The 19,701-nt window shown below is 44.2% G+C and overlaps 1 protein-coding gene across 1 annotated transcript in view; it reads left to right on the top strand.

Annotated features, from left to right (window-relative positions):
* Positions 1-19,701, top strand: part of vwa8 (von Willebrand factor A domain containing 8) — a 321,854-nt gene that overhangs the window by 122,206 nt on the left and 179,947 nt on the right. Inside the window, exons 16-19 of the mRNA XM_052013855.1 lie at positions 10,506-10,583; positions 13,377-13,492; positions 16,866-16,966; positions 17,052-17,158. Coding sequence (XP_051869815.1) covers positions 10,506-10,583; positions 13,377-13,492; positions 16,866-16,966; positions 17,052-17,158 — 402 coding nt within the window. The remainder of the gene's footprint in view (positions 1-10,505; positions 10,584-13,376; positions 13,493-16,865; positions 16,967-17,051; positions 17,159-19,701) is intronic.

Below are 19,701 nucleotides of genomic sequence, written 5' to 3'. Positions count from 1 at the left end.
ACCAGGGGCGCACCGTACATGAGTTCAGCTGATGAAGCGTGGAGATCCTCCTTGGGGGCAGTGCGTATGCCGAGCAGGACCCAAGGAAGTTCGTTGACCCAGTTAGGACCTTTCAGGCTGGCCATCAGGGCTGATTTCAGATGGCGGTGGAAACGTTCTACCAACCCGTTTGACTGAGGGTGGTAGGGCGTGGTGGTGTGCAGCTGCGTTCCTAGCATGTTCGCTAATGCAGACCAGAGGCTGGAGGTAAACTGGGCACCTCTGTCTGAAGTGATGTGGGCCGGAACACCAAAGCGCGAGACCCAAGTTGTGAGCAGCGCCCGGGCGCAGGAATCGGTCGTGATGTCTGAGAGAGGGGTTGCCTCTGGCCACCTCGTGAACCGGTCCACGATGGTAAGGAGGTACTGCGCTCCTCTTGAAACAGGCAGGGGACCAACGAGGTCGACGTGAACGTGGTCGAACCTTCTACGGGTAGGCTCGACCTGCTGTGGCGGGACCTTGGTATTTCGTTGGATTTTTGATGTCTGGCAGTGCGGACAAGTCTTGGCCCACTCACTGACCTGTTTGCACAGGACGTGCCAGACGAACTTGCTGGCGACTAGTCAGACAGTCGATCTGATGGATGGGTGCGCCAACCCATGTACTGAGTCGAAAACGTGTTTCTGCCAGGTTGCAGGAACTATAGGGCGGGGCTGACCTGTTGCGACGTCGCACAGGAGGGTCCGTTGACCTGGGCCAACTACGAAATCTTGGAGCTGCAGGCCCGAGACTGTGGTTCTGTAGCTGGGCAGCTCGTCGTTGGCTTGCTGTGCGTTAGCCAGGGCTGCGTAGTCTACACCCAGGGACAGGCTGTGGATGGTTGGTCTGGAGACCGCGTCAGCAACGACATTGTCCTTTCTGGAGACATGTTGGATATCCGTTGTGAACTCAGAAATGTAGGACAAATGTCGCTGCTGGCAGGCTGACCAGGGATTGGTGACCTTAGAGAAGGCAAAAGACAATGGCTTGTGGTCAGTGAAAGCGGTGAAAGGCCTGCCTTCTAAAAAGTACCAGAAATGCCAGATCACCAGGTACAGTGCTAGTAGTTCTCGATCAAAGGCGCTGTATTTAAGTTCGGGTGGCCTAAGGTGCCTGCCGAAAAACGCCAAGGGTTGCCAACAGCCTTCGATTAGTTGTTCCAGTACCCCACAGACCGCGGTGTTGGATGCGTCCACCGTTAGGGTGGTTGGGACGTCTGTCCTGGGGTGTACCAGCATCACGGCGTCTGCTAGGGCTTCTTTGGCCTTAATGAAGGCAGCTGCAGCCTCGTCGTTCCAGGCGATGTCCTTGCCCTTACAGGCCATCAGCGAGAACAAAGGGCGCATGATACGGGCTGCTGCAGGGATGAAACGATGGTAAAAGTTGACCATCCCAATGAACTCCTGCAGGCCTTTGACCGTGTTGGAACAGGCAAAATGGCGGATAGCGTCTACCTTGGCGGGTAGGGGTGTTGCTCCCTCGCTGGTGATTCTGTGGCCGAGAAAATCCATAGTCGAGGCCGAATTGGCACTTGGCTGGGTTGATAGTGAGGCCAAAATCACTGAGGCGGGAGTACAGTTGGCGGAGGTAGGAAAGGTGTTCTTGGCGGTTACGGCTGGCGATGAGAATGTCATCTAAATAAATGAACACGAAGCCCAGGTTGCGGCCTACCGCGTCCATCAGCCGCTGGAAGGTCTGCGCGGCGTTCTTAAGGCCGAACGGCATTCGAAGGAATTCGAAGAGGCCAAACGGAGTGATGAGCACAGTTATGGGGACGTTGTCAGGGTGGACTGGGATTTGGTGGTATCCCCAGACGAGGTCCACCTTGGAGAAGATGTGGGCCCCGTGTAGGTTTGCCGCAAAGTCCTGGATATGAGGGACAGGGTAGCGGTCTGGGGTGGTGGCGTCGTTCAGCCTGCAGTAGTCGCCACAGGGCCTCCATCCGCCGGTGGCTTTGGGGACCATGTGCAGGGGGGAGGCCCAGGGGCTGTCTGACCTGCGAATGATCCCCAGCTCCTCCATGCGGCGGAACTCCTCCTTCGCCAGGTGGAGCTTGTCTGGCAGTAATCATCGTGCTTAGGCATGAAGGGGTGGCCCTGTCGTACTGATGTGGTGCCGCACCCAGTGTTTGGGCATCGAATTCGTGAACTGAGGTGCCAGAACCGATGGGAACTTGGCTAGGAGCTTGGTGAACTCATTGCCAGACAGGGAAACGGAGTCCAGGCACGGGGCTGGTAGGCTGGCTTCTCCCAGAGAGTAAGTTTGGAAGGTTCTGGAGTGCACTAGCTGTTTCCCTCGTAGGTCAACTAACAGGCTGTGGGCCTGGAGGAAGTTGGCTCCCAGGAGTGGCAGAGCGACAGCGGCAAGGGTAAGGTTCCAGGTAAAATGGCTGTCATCGAATTGTAATTGGATTGTACGGGTACTGAAAGTTCGAATCGTTGTGCTGTTTGCGGCTTTGAGGGCGGATCCCTGTTGCCTGCTGTGAGTGTCGCAGCTGGTCGGGGGTAAAACACTGACCTCTGCTCCAGTATCGACAAGGAAAGGACACCCGGACTGCTTGTCCCAAACGAATAGGAGGCTGTGTTGGTGGCCAGCCGCCATAGCCATCAGCGGCGGCTGGCCCTGGCGTTTCCCTGAAACTTGCAGGGTGGGCGGCATCGACAGGCCTCCATGCCCCACCTCTGATGGTAGAAACACAGCTGGTCGTCAGTGTCGTCTTCTGTGTTTCTGGGGTGTGGTTGCTTGGCTGCTGGGACTGGTTTAGGTAGGCGTTGGGCACGCGGTATGGCGATTTGGCCGACGGACGAACTGCTCTCGCGTTTGGCCTCCCACAGGACATCTGCCCAGGCGGCTACCTCACGTGGGTTGCTGAAGTCAGCATCGGCCAACAGCAGGTGAATGCTGTTGGGCAGCTGTTCGAGGAAGGCTTGCTTGAACATCAGGCAGGGCTTGTGTCCCTCAGCCAAGGCCAGCATCTCGTTCATTAGGGACGATGGAGATCTGTCCCCCAGGCCGTCGAGATGAAGCAGGTGGGCGGCGCGCTCATGACGGGAGAGACCGAAGGTCCGAATGAGAAGGGCCTTGAAAGCCGGGTACTTTCCTTCCTCCGGAGGAGTCTGGATGAAGTCTCCGACCTGGGCGGCTGTCTCCTGGTCCAGGGAGCTGACCACGTGGTAGTATCGTGTGGAGTCGGAGGTGATCTGCCGCAGTTGGAACTGGGCTTCGGCCTGGTCGAACCACACGCGGGGCCGAAGCGTCCAAAAGGTGGGCAGCTTGAGTACCTCTGCGTTGGCTGCTGTGTTGTCGGTCATTGTGTGGGTCCAAAATCCGTTTGGACCATCGGGGTCACCAATGTAGCGGCTGCTACCATGATGCGAGAATAAAGACACGAGTCTGCAAGCTGTGGAACAAGACTGATTTATTTACCTGCCTTGTGAGGGCCTTTTAAGCGGCGCGGTTCCCGCCCTCCGAAAACGGAAATGACGTACGCGCTACGTCATCAAAACTTTTTGCGCGCGCGGGTTCTCCCCCCCCCGTCGCTCAGGGAAGATGAAGGCCCAGCACCATCTTGGGCCTCACCGCTCCGACAACGCACACCCCGACCACCGAGCCGGTTCGCTTGCGCGGATGGTGAGTAGCCACGAATAATTAAATAATCTGGAATTTGAAAGAAAATTTAATGTCCAAAATGGGGACCAGAAAACTACTGGAATGTCGTTAAAAGCCAGTCTGTTTTACAAACGTCTTTTAGGGAAGGAGATCTGCCACTTGTACCAGGACTGGTCCACATGTGACTACATATAAATAGTTAGCTTTCCAGAATGACCAAACAAGCCATTCGGTTGCATTAAAACTGTGGCAATAAAACGGAGTAAAAATGGCATGGATAAGTTGGGCCAAAGGGCCTGTTTCCATGCTGTAAGACTAAATAAAACTGTTGGCATCATTCAGCATCAATCCATTGACCAGACTGCGATTCAATAATATTGTTGCCAGCCGTGTCTTCCTTGCAAAATCCTCCTCGTGGACATCTGGGGGCTGATGTTTAGGTTGGGAGAGCTGTCCTACAGTCTAGTAGGGCAAAAGCCTGACAAAGGCAACTTTAAGGCATTGGCTAATGAGTGGCATATAACATTTGCACCTTCAGAGTGCTGGACAAAGACTCCAATATACAATGGCATTACCATTGGCCGAGTCTCCCACCATCAACAAACTGGAGGTCACCATTGATCAGAACCTCAACAAGATCAGCCACATAAATACTTAACTACAAAGCAGATCAGAGGTTGTATATCCTGCGGTGAATGACTCACCACCTGATACCCAATGCCTTTCCACCATATACAAAGCATAAATTCAGAGCATGATGAAATACTTCCACATGCATCCTGACTTGTAAATACTGTATACCATTGTTCTTTCATAGTCTTAATCTTGGAACTCCGTACTCAACAACATTGTGGACCACACCTGGTACAAGTGGCAGATCTCCTTCATAAAAGAAGTTTGTAAAACAGGCTGGCTTTTAATGACATTCCAGTAGTTTTCTGGTCCCCATTTTGAAGACTAAATTTTCTTTCAAATTCCAGATTATTTAATTATTAATGATAATCCTGTGACCAATTTAGTTAACAGGTTACTTAATAAACTTTAAATTCCTAACAAATGATTCAAGAAGGTGACTCAGCATCACCTTCTCAAGAACATGTGGGGATGAGCAATTGATGCTGACTCTATCAACGTATCACATTGAATAAAGTAGATGGGAGTACATGGAAGGCACGCAGCTTTGATATATAGCTTGGTGAGGGGGACTGTGTATAATTTTGGCCTCCTTATTGGCAGGACAATATGCTTGTCTCAGAGAAGGTGGAGTAGATGGATTCTTGAAGTGAAGTCCCCTGAGTAGATTTTGAGTAGAATGCGACAATCTGCTGGAGGAACTCTGTGGGTTGAGCAGCATCTGCAGAGGGGAAAGAAATTATCAGTGTTTCAGTTAGAAACCCTGCATCAGTCCAGATTGTTGACAATTCCTTTCCTCCCACAGATGCTGCTCAACCCATTGAGTTCCTCCAGCAGATTGTTTGTTGCTCCAGATTCCAGCATCTGCCGTCTCTTCTGTCGCTCTTGATTAGAATGCACCTCTGTTCTTTGGGATTTAGATGAAACATAAACCCATTTGGGAAGATTGAGGGGTATGTGCTAACAGATGGTATCCAGAGCCAGGGGGCATAGTCACAGGTAAAAGGGAGGCAAAAATTCTTCATTCAGAGGTTTGAAGCTTTAGAATTCTCTACCCAAGAGCTCAGTTAATGAGTATCTTCAAGAACGAGATTGATAGATAGATTTTATTTGGAGATGGTAAACCAATAGATTTGGGAGAATGGAAAATCAATTTGATGTAGAAGCTCAGTAATGATCTTGTTGCTCTCGTATGACTCCCACCTGTCTCATATTTCTTCATTTAAAGCTATTCAGCCTTAATGCCTTCGCTCTTGATTTACTAGAAGCAGTTTCACCTTCTTAATTTGTGATGCTAAATAATCTTTTTTGACAGGCTAGATTCTGATCTTGCTCAATTTGCATTGCAAAACCAATATTTCAAAATTAATTTTGCCAGCTTACTATTTTAATACATTAGAACTTGACGCACAGGAGTAGGGATTCCCAAAACATTAGTAAAACATTTGAAGTCAGCAGCAAGTTTGACCTTAGCAGTCACTGTATATCAACGATCTCTCAGCTAAAGAAAAATACTGATAGAAAAAAATCAAACAGGTCCAAAGAGTCTACCCCAGCCAGCCTCATTGCAATTAAGCTGAACTCCCTCTCACCCCTAAATTCCCACACACATCAGGAATTGTTATCCCCTTGGAACTGTACATACTTACTTTTTTGTACATGTATATTTTTCAGTGTTGATGTGAGATTTGGTGCTGTACCTCACCTCATTAGATACCTGCGACTCTATGGAGGACAAATCAAGTGACACAATCAAAGAAATGCAATTATATCTTGAGTTTCACATCCATAGGTCATTGTAAGAATGTTTCACTAGCAATAAAATGTTTTTGAAACCACTGAGGCCTCGTGCTGTAGATAAACAAATTCATGCTGTTACCCCATTTATGAACTATTGGGCCCTGTTTACCATTTTTTAAGACTAAGTATCTCATAAATGTCTTACTTTATATCGTTAAGACATAAGACATCCCCAACTTACCATTATCTGCTTAAAAAGTACCTTGATCTACCATTGTATTGCAAATGGGAAATGAAGACCCTGTTGATCTTCAAGATTAAAAGCTGGAGATGGTTGGAGCAAGGTACGCAGGTGTAATTCGATTCATATTTTCAGGTCTGTCTTCTATATGATATTTAGACAAAGTTTGGGCTGCAAGACACTGGATTCTCTGTTGTTGAGGAGTAGGGAGAGCTGAAGTTGAGCTGCTACTATGGCACAAGGGACCAGGGTCTGCCAAATTGCATAACAAGCGCTTTAAACTAAATAGTAGGGGGGTGGACTCAACAGCTTGGAAAAGTATGGAAAAAGTAAAAAGGAAGGAGAGTGCAAGAGAGGTTACTGAAGTCTCCAGAATAAAGAATAAGACAGAAAGTTTAGAAAGGGATAAAGTTTTACTTCAGGCAACATGGAGACAAATTTGAGAAGAAGGGTGGTGAATTTGAATGCACACAGTATACGAGGTAAGGTAGATGAGTTCATAGCGCAGTTAGAAATTCACAGATATGACGTTGTGGGCATCACAGAGTCATGGTTGAAAGAAGATCACAACTGGGAGCTAAACATCCAAGGAAACATATCCTATCGAAAAGGCAGGCAGGTGGGCAGGGTGGGTGGGGTGCTTCTGTTGGTAAAGAATGAAATCAAATCCTTAGCAAGAAATGACATCGGATCAGAAGATGTAGAATCCTTGTGGGCAGAGATAAAAAACTGCAAGGGTAAGAAGACCATGATGGGAATTATATAGAAGCCTCCAAATAGTAGCCAGGATGTGGAGTACAAATTACAACAGGAGATAGAAAAGACATGTAAAAAGGGCAATGTTACAGTGGTCATGGGAGATTTCAATATGCAGGTAGATTGGGAAAATCAGGTTGGTACTGGATCCCAAGAGAAGGAATTTGTAGAATGCCTATGAGATGGCTTTTTAGAGCAGCTTGTGGTTGCACCCAATAGGGAAAAGGCAATTCTGGATTTGATGTTGGGCAATGAACCAGATTTGATTAAGGAGTTTAAGGTAAAGGAACCCTTAGGAGGCAGTAATCATAATATGATAGAACTCACCCTGCAGTTTGAGAAGGAGAAGCTAAAATCGGATGTATCGGTATTACAGTTGAGTAAAGGTAACTACAGAGGCATGAGAGAGGAGCTGGCTAAAATTGATTGGAAGGGGACCCTAGCAGGGATGATGGTAGAGCAGCAATGGCACGAGTTTCTGGGAGTAATTTGGTAGACACAGGATCAGTTCATCCTAAAGAAGAAGAAGCAGCATTCTAAAGGGAGGATGAGGCAACCGTGGCTGACAAAGGAAGTCAAAGATAGCATAAAAGCAAAAGTATATTCTTGCATTCAATATTGCAATAATTAGTGGGAAGCTAGAGGATTGGGAAGCTTTTAAAAACCAACAGAAGGTAACTAAAAAAGCACTAAGGGGAGAAAAGATGAAATATAAAGGTAAGCTGGCCAATAATATAAAAAAGGATACCAGAAGTTTTTTCAGATATATAAAAAGTGAAAGAGAGGCAAGAGTGGCCATCAGACCGCTGGAAAATGACGCTGGAGAGGTAGTAATGGGGAATAAAGAAATGGCGGACGAACTGAATAAGTATTTTGCGTCAGTCTTCACTGTGGAAGACACCAGCAACGTGCCAGAAATTCAGGAGAGTCAGGGGGCAGAAATGAGTGTAGTCGCTATTACTAAAGAGAAGGTGCTTGGGAAACTGAAAGGTCTGAAGGTAGGTAAGTCACCTGGACCGGATGGACTACACCCCACGGTTCTGAAAGAGGTAGCTGAAGAGATTGTGGAGGCATTCATAGTGATCTTTCAAGAATCGCTAGAGTCAGGAATGGTTCCGGAGGACTGGAAAATCGCAAATGTCACTCCACTCTTTAAGAAGGGAGGGAGGCAAAAGGCAGGAAATTATAGGCCTGTTAGCCTGACTTCAGTGGTTGGTAAGATGTTAGAGTCCATTATTAAGGATGAAGTTTCAGGGTAGTTGGAAGCTCATGATAAAATAGGCCAAAGTCGGCACAGTTTCTTAAAGGGGAGATCTTGCCTGACAAATCTGCTGGAACTCTTTGAGGAAGTAACAGGCAGGATAGACAAAGGAGAGGCAATGGATGTTGTTTACTTGGATTTTCAGAAAGCCTTTGATAAAGTGCTGCACATGAGGCTGCTGAACAAGATAGGAGCCCCTGGTATTACAGGGACTGTATTAGCATGGTTTGAAGATTGGCTGACTGGCAAAAGGCAAACAGTGGGAATAAAGGGAGCATTTTCAGGTTGGCTGCTGGGGACTAGTGGTGTTCCGCAGGGGCTGGTGTTGGGTCTGCTACTTTTCATGTTATATGTTAATGATCTGGAATTGAGGGCTTTGTGGCCAAGTTTGCAGATGATACAAAGATATGTGGAGGGGCAGGTAGTGTTGAGGAAGCAGGGAGTCTGTAGAAGGGTTTAGACAGGTTGGGAAAATGGACAAAGAAGTGGCAGGTGGAATACAGCGTAGGGAAGTGTATGGTCATGCACTTTGCTGGAAGGAATAAAGGCGTAGACTATCTTCCAAACGGGGAGCAAATTCAGAAATCTGAGGTGCAAAGGGACTTAGGAGTCCTAGTGCAGGATTCCCTAAAGGTTAACTTGCAGGTTGAGTTGATAGTAAGGAATGCAAATCCAATGTTAGCATTCATTACAAGAGGACTAGACTATAAAAGCAAGGATGTAATGCTGAGGCTTTCTAAGGTGTTGGTCAGACCACATTTGGAGTATTGTGAGCAGTTTTGGGCCCCATATCTAAGGAAGGATGTGCTGGCATTAGGGAGGGTCAAAAGGAGGTTTACAAGAATGATCAGGGGAATGAAAGGGTTAACATATGAGAAGCGTTTGATGGTCTGGGCCTGTACTCGCTGGAGTTTAGAAGGATGAGGGGGGATCTCACTGAAACTACCAAATATTGAAAGGCCTGGATAGAGTGGATTTGTAGAGGATGTTTGCAGTAGCGGGAGAGTCCAGGACCAGAGGGCACAGCCTCAGAATAAAAGGAAGTCCCTTTAGAACAGAGATGAGGAGGAATTTCTTTAGCCAGAGGATGGTGATTCTGTGGAATTCATTGCCACAGATGGCTGTGGAGGCCAAGTCATTGGGTATATTTAAACGGAGGTTATAGGTTCTTGATTAGTAGGGGCATCAAAGCTTACGGGGAGAAAGCAGGAGAATAGGGTTGAGAGGGAAAAATAAATCAGCCATGATCGAATGGCGGAGCAGACTTGAAGGGCCAAGTGGCCTAATTCTGTTCCTATGTCTTATGTCTTAAGGGATGCACTTACAGTATGATGACTTTAAATGGCTATACTTGTTATAAATTAAGACAAGGAAACCTGCATTCAAAATGTTGATGGAAGGATTAATGTAGGATTAGTGCAAATGGGACATTGATGGTTGGCTTGGACTGAGTGAGCCAGTGGGCCTGTTTCCATGCTGTATCTTTCTGTGACTCTATGTCTAAGTACATGTAAAAAAGTTACATGTGTTGTGGTACAATCCTTGTTGTGCTCTCAAATGCTGACTCCACAGTGAAAAGTGGTCTAATTAGGATAAAGTAGGCTACCACAAATGCAGTGCCTGCCTTCCTGATTCACATTAAATCTTTAGTGTACCCCTTCACTACTTTCACGGGCTGCTGCCCTTTACTGGGCTTGACAAATGGAGACTTTGGCACATGCAAGGCAGCCTGCAAGCTGCCAGAACTTGTGGTGTCACCTGAGTCTCTGGCATCTTCCCTGAGTTCTGCAATTTTCCTCCTGGGCTCAAAGCAGACAGAGCAATATTAGGGCCAAGGTTTTTACTGTTTCGTAGATATATCTTAGATCGCTTTATGTAGTAATCTTAGTTGGAAACATTGTTTTTTCAGTTGTAAATAATTACAGAATTCAAGTGATAGAAATAACAAAGAATGAAGCTATTAACTGAAAAGGAGCAAGGAATCTTAAGGGTATCCCGGCCAATATTTACCCTTCGGGTAACATCTAAAAACAAATTATCTGGTCACTACCCCATTGCAAATTGTAGAACCTGGTAATGTGCAAGTAACTTGCTGTGTTTCCTGCATTATACTTCATTGCAGTACTTTGTTGTTCTTAAAGTGCCTTGGATTCATGAGGCAGTGAAATATCTTCTATAAGTCCATGTTTGCTTTTCTGACTAGATTGGAAAATAGTTAATACACACTGTATTATCTTGCTCTTGCAGATCCCACAGGTTCCCAGAGATGCTGTCTCACAGTTGTTGCATTTTACACACAGACTTCGGCAGAGCAGCGATCCAACAGTAAGTTAAATATACCACACAACTGTTCGTAGAATTAGGTGTGAGAAGCTGTCTGTGATAAAGAATCAAGCAAGTTAACGATAGAGTCATACAGCATGGAAACAAGCCCTTCGGCCCAACTAGTCCATGCTGACCAATTTCCAACATTTGGCCATATCACTCTAAACTTGTCCTATCCATGTACCTGTCCAAGTACAATTTAAATGTTGTTAATGTACCTGCCTCATCCACTTCCATTGGCAGCACATTCCATATATGGACCACCCTCTGCGTGAAAAGGTTGCCCCTCAGTTTCCTACTAAATCTCCCCCCTCTCACCTTAAACCTATGCCCTCTAGTTCTTGATTCCCCAACCCTGGGAAAAAGACTGTGAGCATTGACTCTATTCATGCCCCTCATGATTTTACACACCTCTATAAGATCGCCCCTCATGATTTTACACACCTCTATAAGATCACCCCTCATTCTCCTATGTTCCAATGAAAATAGTCCCAACCTGCTCAACCTCTTTCCATAACTCAGTCCCAGCAACATTCTTGTAAATTTCCTTTGACTCTTTCCATCTTAATGGTATACTTCCTATAGCAGGGTGACCAAAACTGAACATGATATTCCAAATGTGGCCTCACCAATGTCTTGAACAACTGCAACATAACATCCCAACTTCTATACTCACTATTCTGTGTCCTGACCAATGAAGGCCAGTGTGCCAAAAGCCTTCTTCACCATCCTGTCTACCTGCAACGCTGCTTTCAGGGAACCATGTACTTGCACTCCTAGATCCCTCTGTTCTACAACACTCCCCAGGGCGCTACCATTGATACAGCTGGACGATGCATGTCTTTCTGCAGAATACTTAAAAGTATGTGGGTTTTCATACACAGTTTCCAGTGTGGTTAATTCCCAATCTGACTGTGATAGCAAAGAAAGGTAATGAGTAAAAGATGCTGGTTGTCCGATGAAGAGTGAGAGGTACAATTGGATATGTAAATTATTATTTAACCTTAATTATCATTTGTATCTAAAATGAACTCCAAGAGTTCGCACATCTTAAAATAATTTTCTTTCCCTACACACGGATGATGATTACTTTTATGTGGGCTAAATTTTGTGGTCAGTATTTTCTGTACTGATTTTTTTTAAACATTTTATTTAATAGCACATTGTATTAGTGATAATTTGGTAGATCACAAAATATATTGCTTGCAATAGATTACAAAGTTGATCTCCATAGATTATGGTCCTATAAGTACATGTTTTCAATTAGTATTATTGGAGTCATTGAGTAATTCAGCATGGAAACAGGCCCTTCAGCCCAACTCATCCATGCCAACCAAAGTGCCCATTTAAAGTAGACCCATTTGCCCACTTTTAGCCCATATCCCTCTAAACCTTTCCTATCTATGTATCTATCCACACACCACAGTGGGAAAAGTGATTTAAATGTGTGGATGTGTTTACAACAGATTTGGTATTTTCTTCCTATATGTTAGAGAGAAACTAAAGAATTAAAAAGTGTTGAAAGAATGTGTATGAGCTGTGAACTATTAAGTGTTAAAAGCATTGCAGTGGTGTAACTAATAGAGCTCCTGCCTTGCAGCACCTGAGACCTAGGTTCAATCCTGACCTCTGGTGTTGTCTGTGTGGAGTTTACACCTTCTCCCTGTGACCGCATAGGTCTCCTCCGGGTGCTCTGGTTTCCCCCAACATTCTAAGGACATGCGGATTGATGGGTTAATTGACCACTGTAAATTGCCCCTAGTGTGGTAGAATCTGGGGGAAGTTGATGGGAATGTGGCGAGAATAAAAAATGGTATTAATTTAAATGGTTGGCCTGGACTCTGTGGGTCAAAGGGCCTGTTTCCGTGCTCTGTCTCTCTTTGACTCTGTTGCAATTACTGTTATTGTTTGGAGTTTTTTTTTACTGTTGAGTTGGATTTTCTGTTGATAAATTGAGCAGGGAAAATTGTTAATATTTGCAGTTATTTTGCAGTACAGCACTTCAAACAACCTTCTTCAAATATATCTGTTGGGGAGGGGATTTCATTATTATTGTTCTCGTCTTAAAATAAGTTGTGGATTACAATTGTCATATTAAGCAAATGAAATTATCTGCAATTAGAATTAATTTTAATTACATCCCACTTTGTAAAGCACAAGAACTTTAACATTTTCATATTTCCTTATGGCATAGCTGGGGGCCATCCAACTCACAGAGCAATCATATTGCCCCACTAATATTCCCTGTAATCTATCTCCCCACATTCCCAACAATTCTACCACCCATACTACAGTAGGGCAATTTACAGTAACCAATTAACTGACCAACCCAAACAACTTTGGGATGTGGAAGGATGCCTGAGCACTCTGAGGAAACCAGAGCACCTGGAGGAAACCCACGCAGTCACAGGGAGAACATGCAAACTCCACACAGACAACACCTGAGGTCGGATTCAAACGTGGGTGGCTGGAGCTGGGAGGTGCCAGCGCTACCTTCTGCACCACTGTGCCATTCCCTATTATGATTGCCAACTGTGATTTGATAGGTTGCTAGAGATTCCATCACATGACCTTCAACCACCAACCATCCCAGTTCCACACCTGCCATTGGTCCATCCTCCAGGCCTGCTTCCCAATAGGAAAATAAGTAGGCTCTGATACCTGGTTAAATTAATCAAGACTCATGGTGAAACACTCTTTACCTCTCACTAATATTTCTATAACTAGCAAAATAAAGCATTCACTGTTTTCAGCACAGCTGCTATTATTGGATCTTTTTGTTTGTCCTTTCAGGCAAAATCTCTGGCTTCATCACTTTCCACGCGACAGTTACTCCGCATCTGCAACCGGTTTTCGCATTATCCAGAGGAGAGCCTGTACCATGCTGTAAATAAAGCCTGTCTCTCCAGGTAGCTAGGCAAATTGCTCTCTCTGCCATTTACTGTTCAACCACTTTAAAAGTCATTACCTCACACTTCTCAAGCTGTCCCTTTTGCAAGTTAAGGAAATAAATAGTGGGCAGATAGTTGTTTTCACAGATGAGAATAGGGGGAGCACAGGTAGAAATGACTTTGCTTACTTCCTTTGCAATGAAAAGAGCATCAGATTACATCCACGTTGTGTTTGCCATGCTGCTCAATATTCTTCATGCAGGTACTAGCAAAGTTGTATTAGCTTACATCTAGAAAATATTATTATTTTTGGAAATAATATAAAAAATTAGGTGTAAATGTTTATTCTGATTATAGTATTATTTTTTAACTTATGAATTTAATATTGTGAGAGTTCTTCAGCATTGGAATCCCTTCTCCTCCTCTCCCCATCATTCATAATCCCCTCCCTCCAACCCTCCCCTCCTCTGACAGGAGAAATAACATAAAGATTCAACTTATTGAGGAAATTCACATACCTTCTAGCTGAGGATATGAAAACTTGAATTTGTATAATGCCTGTAACATTTTGTGATCCATGAAGCACTTGGTGGCATTCTTACCTTCGAGTCAGAGTGTGGGTTCAAGCCCCGCACCAGAGATTTTAGCAGAAACAACCACTAAGGATGTACTGCATTGTTTAAGGTGCTATCTTTCAGATCAAATGTTAAACCAAGGCAGACATGAAAGATTCCATCATGCTCTTTCGAAGATGCCTGACCTGATGGGCATGTGCTACAGTCTTGTTATTAGCAACATGTAACACAGACAAGCATAATCACCCTTATTTATCCTTTGATTTGCTCTTGTCCCATCACACATATTCCCTTTGTCTTATCTATCCCTCCCATCACATTCTCTGCAACTTTAAATTATCTTTCTTATCTCTTTCCCGGTTCTGACGAAGGGTCTCTGACCTGAAACATTTCTCTCTCTACACAGTTGCTGCCTGAACTGATGAATTTTTCATTTCAAATTTCTAGCATCTGTAGTTTTTTGTTATTTTCAGTTATACCATTGACCCTCAATCAATCATTAAAATAGGGATTACTTATTTTTTACACTGTTATTCATGGAACACTTGCTCTGTGCATCGACTACCACAGTTCCATTTAAGAATATTAATTTGGCTTAAACTGCAATGTGGGGTACAAAATAGGGACTCAGGAAATGAGAGTTTCTGAAATGTCCAGGGATGCATTGCAGGTATGTTTATGTCATGAAGTCATCGAGTCATACAGCACAGAAACAGGCCCTTTGGCCCACCATGCTGACCATCAAGTGCTTATCTGGATACTTCTTAAATGTGAGAGTTTCTGCCTCCACCACCTCCTCAGGCAGAACGTTCCAGGTTCCAACCATCCTTTGGATGAAATGTTCTTCCTCAGATCCCCTCTAAATCTCTTACACTTGTCCTAAACCTACACCCTCTACTTTTATTATCAGAAAAAATCTAAAAGCAAGGTACACAAACAGAAATTAGGACAGGAGTTCTGAAGCTTTAACTAGTAGGTTAAAGTAAGGGAGGGAGGAGTGGAGAGACAGCTGCTGATTTGGGGCTGGCAGTGGGATCTTACAGCCCTAACAGCTGAAGACACTACCACTAGTGATGGGAATTGGGGAGCACAGAGGATTGTAGTGCTTGGGGCGAGACGACAGGGATGGCAAGGAGTGAGGCTGTGGATCTGAACATAGGTGCTTTAATAACAAAGCATTACTAGACCAGGAGCAGATGCAGGTTGACGAGGAGAGGGAAGATGGTGAATGAGATTTGCTGGGAATTGCATTACAGGCTAGGTTGCATTACATGTAATGAGCTGAGACTTGTGGAAATTGGGAGGCCAAAGGGGAGCATTAGACCTAGTGGATGGTCAAGGAATGGAGCGAAAATTCACTCTAAGGTGATGAAGTGGGTTGAAAAGATTAATCCAGCATGATTTTCTCACTGTTGCAAATTATTTGAAAACCTGGTGGTGTACTTAAAAAATTAATAAATTCAAAATTAGAGCTTTCCTATCTTAGAAGGAGTGAGGGACTAGAACTAATGGATTGCTCTCCCATAGAGCCAGATCAGACTTGATGGGTGACATGGGCTTCGGTACCATATCATGTTATATTTGTGTTTCTTTATATCTGGAATCTATGTCTGGATGAAAGTTGGGGCCAATTTTATAAATGCATACATTTGTTGAAAAGCCTTGCTTTCCCTGCCAGCCACACATCCCAATCAATTGCATGGGAAGTTGTGTGCAGCCTGCCCATTATTTCTGGATGCAGTAAAACTCTGATTATTTGGAAATCCCAGTGGTTCGGCAGTTGTCTCACCGGGTCACGTTTCCTGTGCTCCCTTTAAACTTAACGGGGCCCTGATTCCCACACTCCCTTTAAATTCACCTGGTTCTCTGGAAGATTTATTATCTTTTAAAAAAGTGAATTAAAAATATGTTGGGGTATTGATCAGGAATAACACTCATTAGTCCAGAAAATGTCATTCATAAAATTCAGCATGTCCTCATTGATCCTCACCAATTTTCATAGATGTACCATACAAAGCATCCTATCTAGATGCATCACAGCTTGGTATGGCAACTGTTTTGCCCAAGACTGCAAGAAATTGCAGAGAGATGTGGATACAGCCCAGCACATCACAAAAACCAGCCTCCCCTCCATTGACTCTGTCTACACTTTTCACTGCCTCAGAAAAGCAGCCAAAATAATCAAAGATCCCTCCCACCTCAGACACACTCTTTCTCCTCTCAGCTTCCATCAGGAAGGGGGGAGAACAAAAGCTTGAAAACATGTACCACCAGGCTCAAGGACAGATTCTATCTCACTGTTATAAGACTATTGAACTGACCTTTTGTATGATACACATGAACTCTTGACCTCACAATCTAACTCGTCATGGCCTTGCACCTTATTGTCTGCCTGCACTGCTCTTTCTCTGTAACTGTAACTATATTCTGCATTCTGGTGTTGCTTTTCCCTTGTACGACCTCAATCTACTTGTGTTCTGAAATGATCTGTATGGATGGAATGCAAAACAAAAGTTTTTTTGCAGTATCTCAGTGACAGTAATAAACCAATTACCAATTGCTAAAATCTGCCTGTCTGAAACCACCAAAGTTCTGAGGGTGCTGGATTAACAGAATTTAACTGCACGTGTAGAGACATGGCTTCTTGTTTCTTCTGAAAAGAAGCCCATGAGGTGTCATAAAATCATGTGTACAAATTGTACTAAATTTTATTTTGGGCATCCCTTCAATTTGCAGTGCGGAAAAAGAGACGCCTTCAAGCATTATGGTTTGTACAGTGGTTATCAGTTGAGACAAATATAACTTTATTTCTCCAGATTTTTGCCAAACCTTGCCCGATCAGCCTTGCAGAAGAATCTGAAGGATTCGGGGATTGAGGCAACTTCAGATGTGGAGCAGGAAAGAACTGACATCAGATGTAAGTCCAAGTTCACTATCCCTGAATGGCCCTGTCTGGGGTTTGGTATTGCAGTACTAAATCTGTGGTTTATCTGAAATTGCAGGTGAAATAAAGTCCGGGATTCTTACAATTGGGAAAGTTTCTGTTCCATTGCATAATCCAGATGAAAAGATGAAAGTACCAGATGTTCTTTTTTATGAAAACACCCAGGTAATCTTGATTTCCATTAATTCAGTTGATATTATGAAGGAGAATGAAGACTTAAATTTATACAGTCAGGCTGCCAAGGTTTAGCATTTCATTCTACAGGCTGCATAGCTGCACTCTGTCATTACTGTACTGGTGTGACAGCCTGGATTTTGTTCCCAAGCATCAGACTGGCATTTAAAGCCACAAACCCACAGCCTTCTGGTTTGGAGATGAAATTGCCGACCTATGAGCCACTACTGACACTCTGTAGATGGGGCAGAGAAGCATACTTATCTCCAATGATTTATGGAAGGCAAATACGAGATTGAGTGTAAATGAACTAAGACAAAGAGAGCACCAGATAAAGGATATTTATGATTATTGAAACTGCTCATGTAAGAGTAAAGCATCTCATTACTTTCTCGGGCTGGATAGATGATTGAAGTCAAGGAGAACAAAGGCGTATAGAAACATGAGAAAGTATGAAGAAAGGCAGGTTGCATTTATGAGGCAAAGGGGACATAGCAAGGAAACTTGAGCCCTAAAAACTGCAATACAGCAGGAATGGAGGTGATCCCTTCTGTGAATTGTGAGGACAGAAAGGTGGTTAAGAAGGAATGGAAGAGCCTGATTCACCCATTATTATTTAGGGTGGCACGATGGCGCAGTTAATAGAACTGCTGCCTCACAGCTCCAGCATCCCGGGTTGATTCTGACCTCAGGTGTTGTCTATGTGGACTTTGTATGTTCTCCTTGGGACTGCCTGGGTTTACCCTGAGTGCTCTGGTTTCCTCCCATTTCCCAAACGCATGCAGGTTGGTAGGTTAATTGGCCACTGTAAATTGCCCCCACTGTGTAGGTGAGTGTTGGAATCTGGGAGAAGTTGATGGGAATGTGGGGAGCATTAAAAAAAGGGATTAATGTAAGATTAGTGTAAATGGTCGGCATGGACTTAATGGAATGATGCGCTTCTCTCTGTGCTGTGTGACTCTATGAAAATGTTCATAGAGGATCCTTTTCATCAAATTATACAGCATGAAAAGAGGTCGTTCAGCACGTCTACTCCCCGTTGACCATCAATCACCCATCTAATGGCTCGCCTGGAGAATAAATATCAACACTGAATGAAAAGGCCAAACAATCTGCTCTAGGTGGTAAATCCTAAGAAATTATTAACCATTCTATAAAGTAATCTTTGTGATTGTATTAAATTATTCACATATGCTTCCTTCAGTCTTAATCAATATATTGGTTTGAAGGAGCTCTCTTAATGCCTGATTGTACACAGACAATTATGTGGTCTATAAAAGGAGTAAAGGTTCTTGAACCTTCGAAAACCATGAAATCCAGGAAACTGGTGAAAACCTTTAACTTTGAGTGACAATACAAAGCATATGCTGAAACTGCAAATGTTTAAATTCTGCATTGATGGTCATGTGTTGTAAATTAATGTGCTTTATGGTCAACTTAACATTTTGTAAGTTCAGCTTTATGAAGTAAATGCTGTCAAATATTTATTTACTTTATTGAAGAGGGACTTGAGTCTGAAATGTGAGACTAGAGTTGGTTTTAAGGTAACGTGTATGAGAAGTAGGGGAAACAAAACATCTTTGAAGAGCTAAAAGGCACTCAGAAGACATAGAACTATCACATTGCAGGAGGAATGAAACCTGAATACATAATGGCATGGTCCACTAGAATAGAACAGAAGAATAGCAAGCCAAAAAGTGGACAGGATTGGGTCACAAAAGAAGAGGTAGATAGAAATTGAACCTCTTCACCTCTGACAACCATCTCTAAATCTTTATCCTAATGAGATCATGGGAAGGAAAACTCCTACTTGACCAAACATTGAAGAATTAATGCAGGAGACAAGGGAGCTGTATGAGATATAATGGACTGGATTGTCCAACTCACCACTTGACAAACATTGACGATGTGAAGATAGGTGGAGGGACAGAAGCAGGAAATCTGCAGAAGGACTTGGACAGGTAGGGAGATGAACAAATAAGTGGCAGATGGAATACAGCAGAGGGAAGTGTGGGGTTATATACTTTGGTAGGAACAATAAAGGTGCAGACTATTTTCTAAGTGGGGAGATAATTCAGAAATTGGACATGCAAGGGGACTTGGGAGTCCTAGTTTCAAGATTCCTTTCAGGTTAACTTGCAGGTTGAGTCAGTAGTAAAGAAGGCAAATGCAACATTAAAATTCATTTCGGGAGGACTAGAATATAAAAGCAAGGATGTACTGCTGAGGCTTTATAGGGCATTGGTCAGACCACATTTAGAATATTAAGAGCAATTTTTGGCCCCATACCTAAGGAAGGATGTGCTGGCCTTGGAGAGGGTCCAGAACAGGTTCACAAGAATAATCCCAGGACTGAAAGGCTTAACATATGAGAAGTGTTTGATGTCTCTGGGCCTGTACTTGATGGAGTTCAGAAGGATGGGGGGGTGGGGGGGTGGGGGGGGGGGGGGGGTTCTCATTGAAACCTACCGGATACTGAAAGACCTGGATTGAGTGGACGTGGAGAGGATGTTTCTATTAGTGGGAGAGTCTAG

The sequence above is a fragment of the Pristis pectinata genome, chromosome 4, assembly GCF_009764475.1.
Source record: "Pristis pectinata isolate sPriPec2 chromosome 4, sPriPec2.1.pri, whole genome shotgun sequence".
NCBI lineage: Eukaryota > Metazoa > Chordata > Chondrichthyes > Rhinopristiformes > Pristidae > Pristis > Pristis pectinata.
The sequence above is the reverse complement of the archived record's forward strand: the minus strand, read 5'-3'. Positions and strand labels throughout refer to the sequence as shown.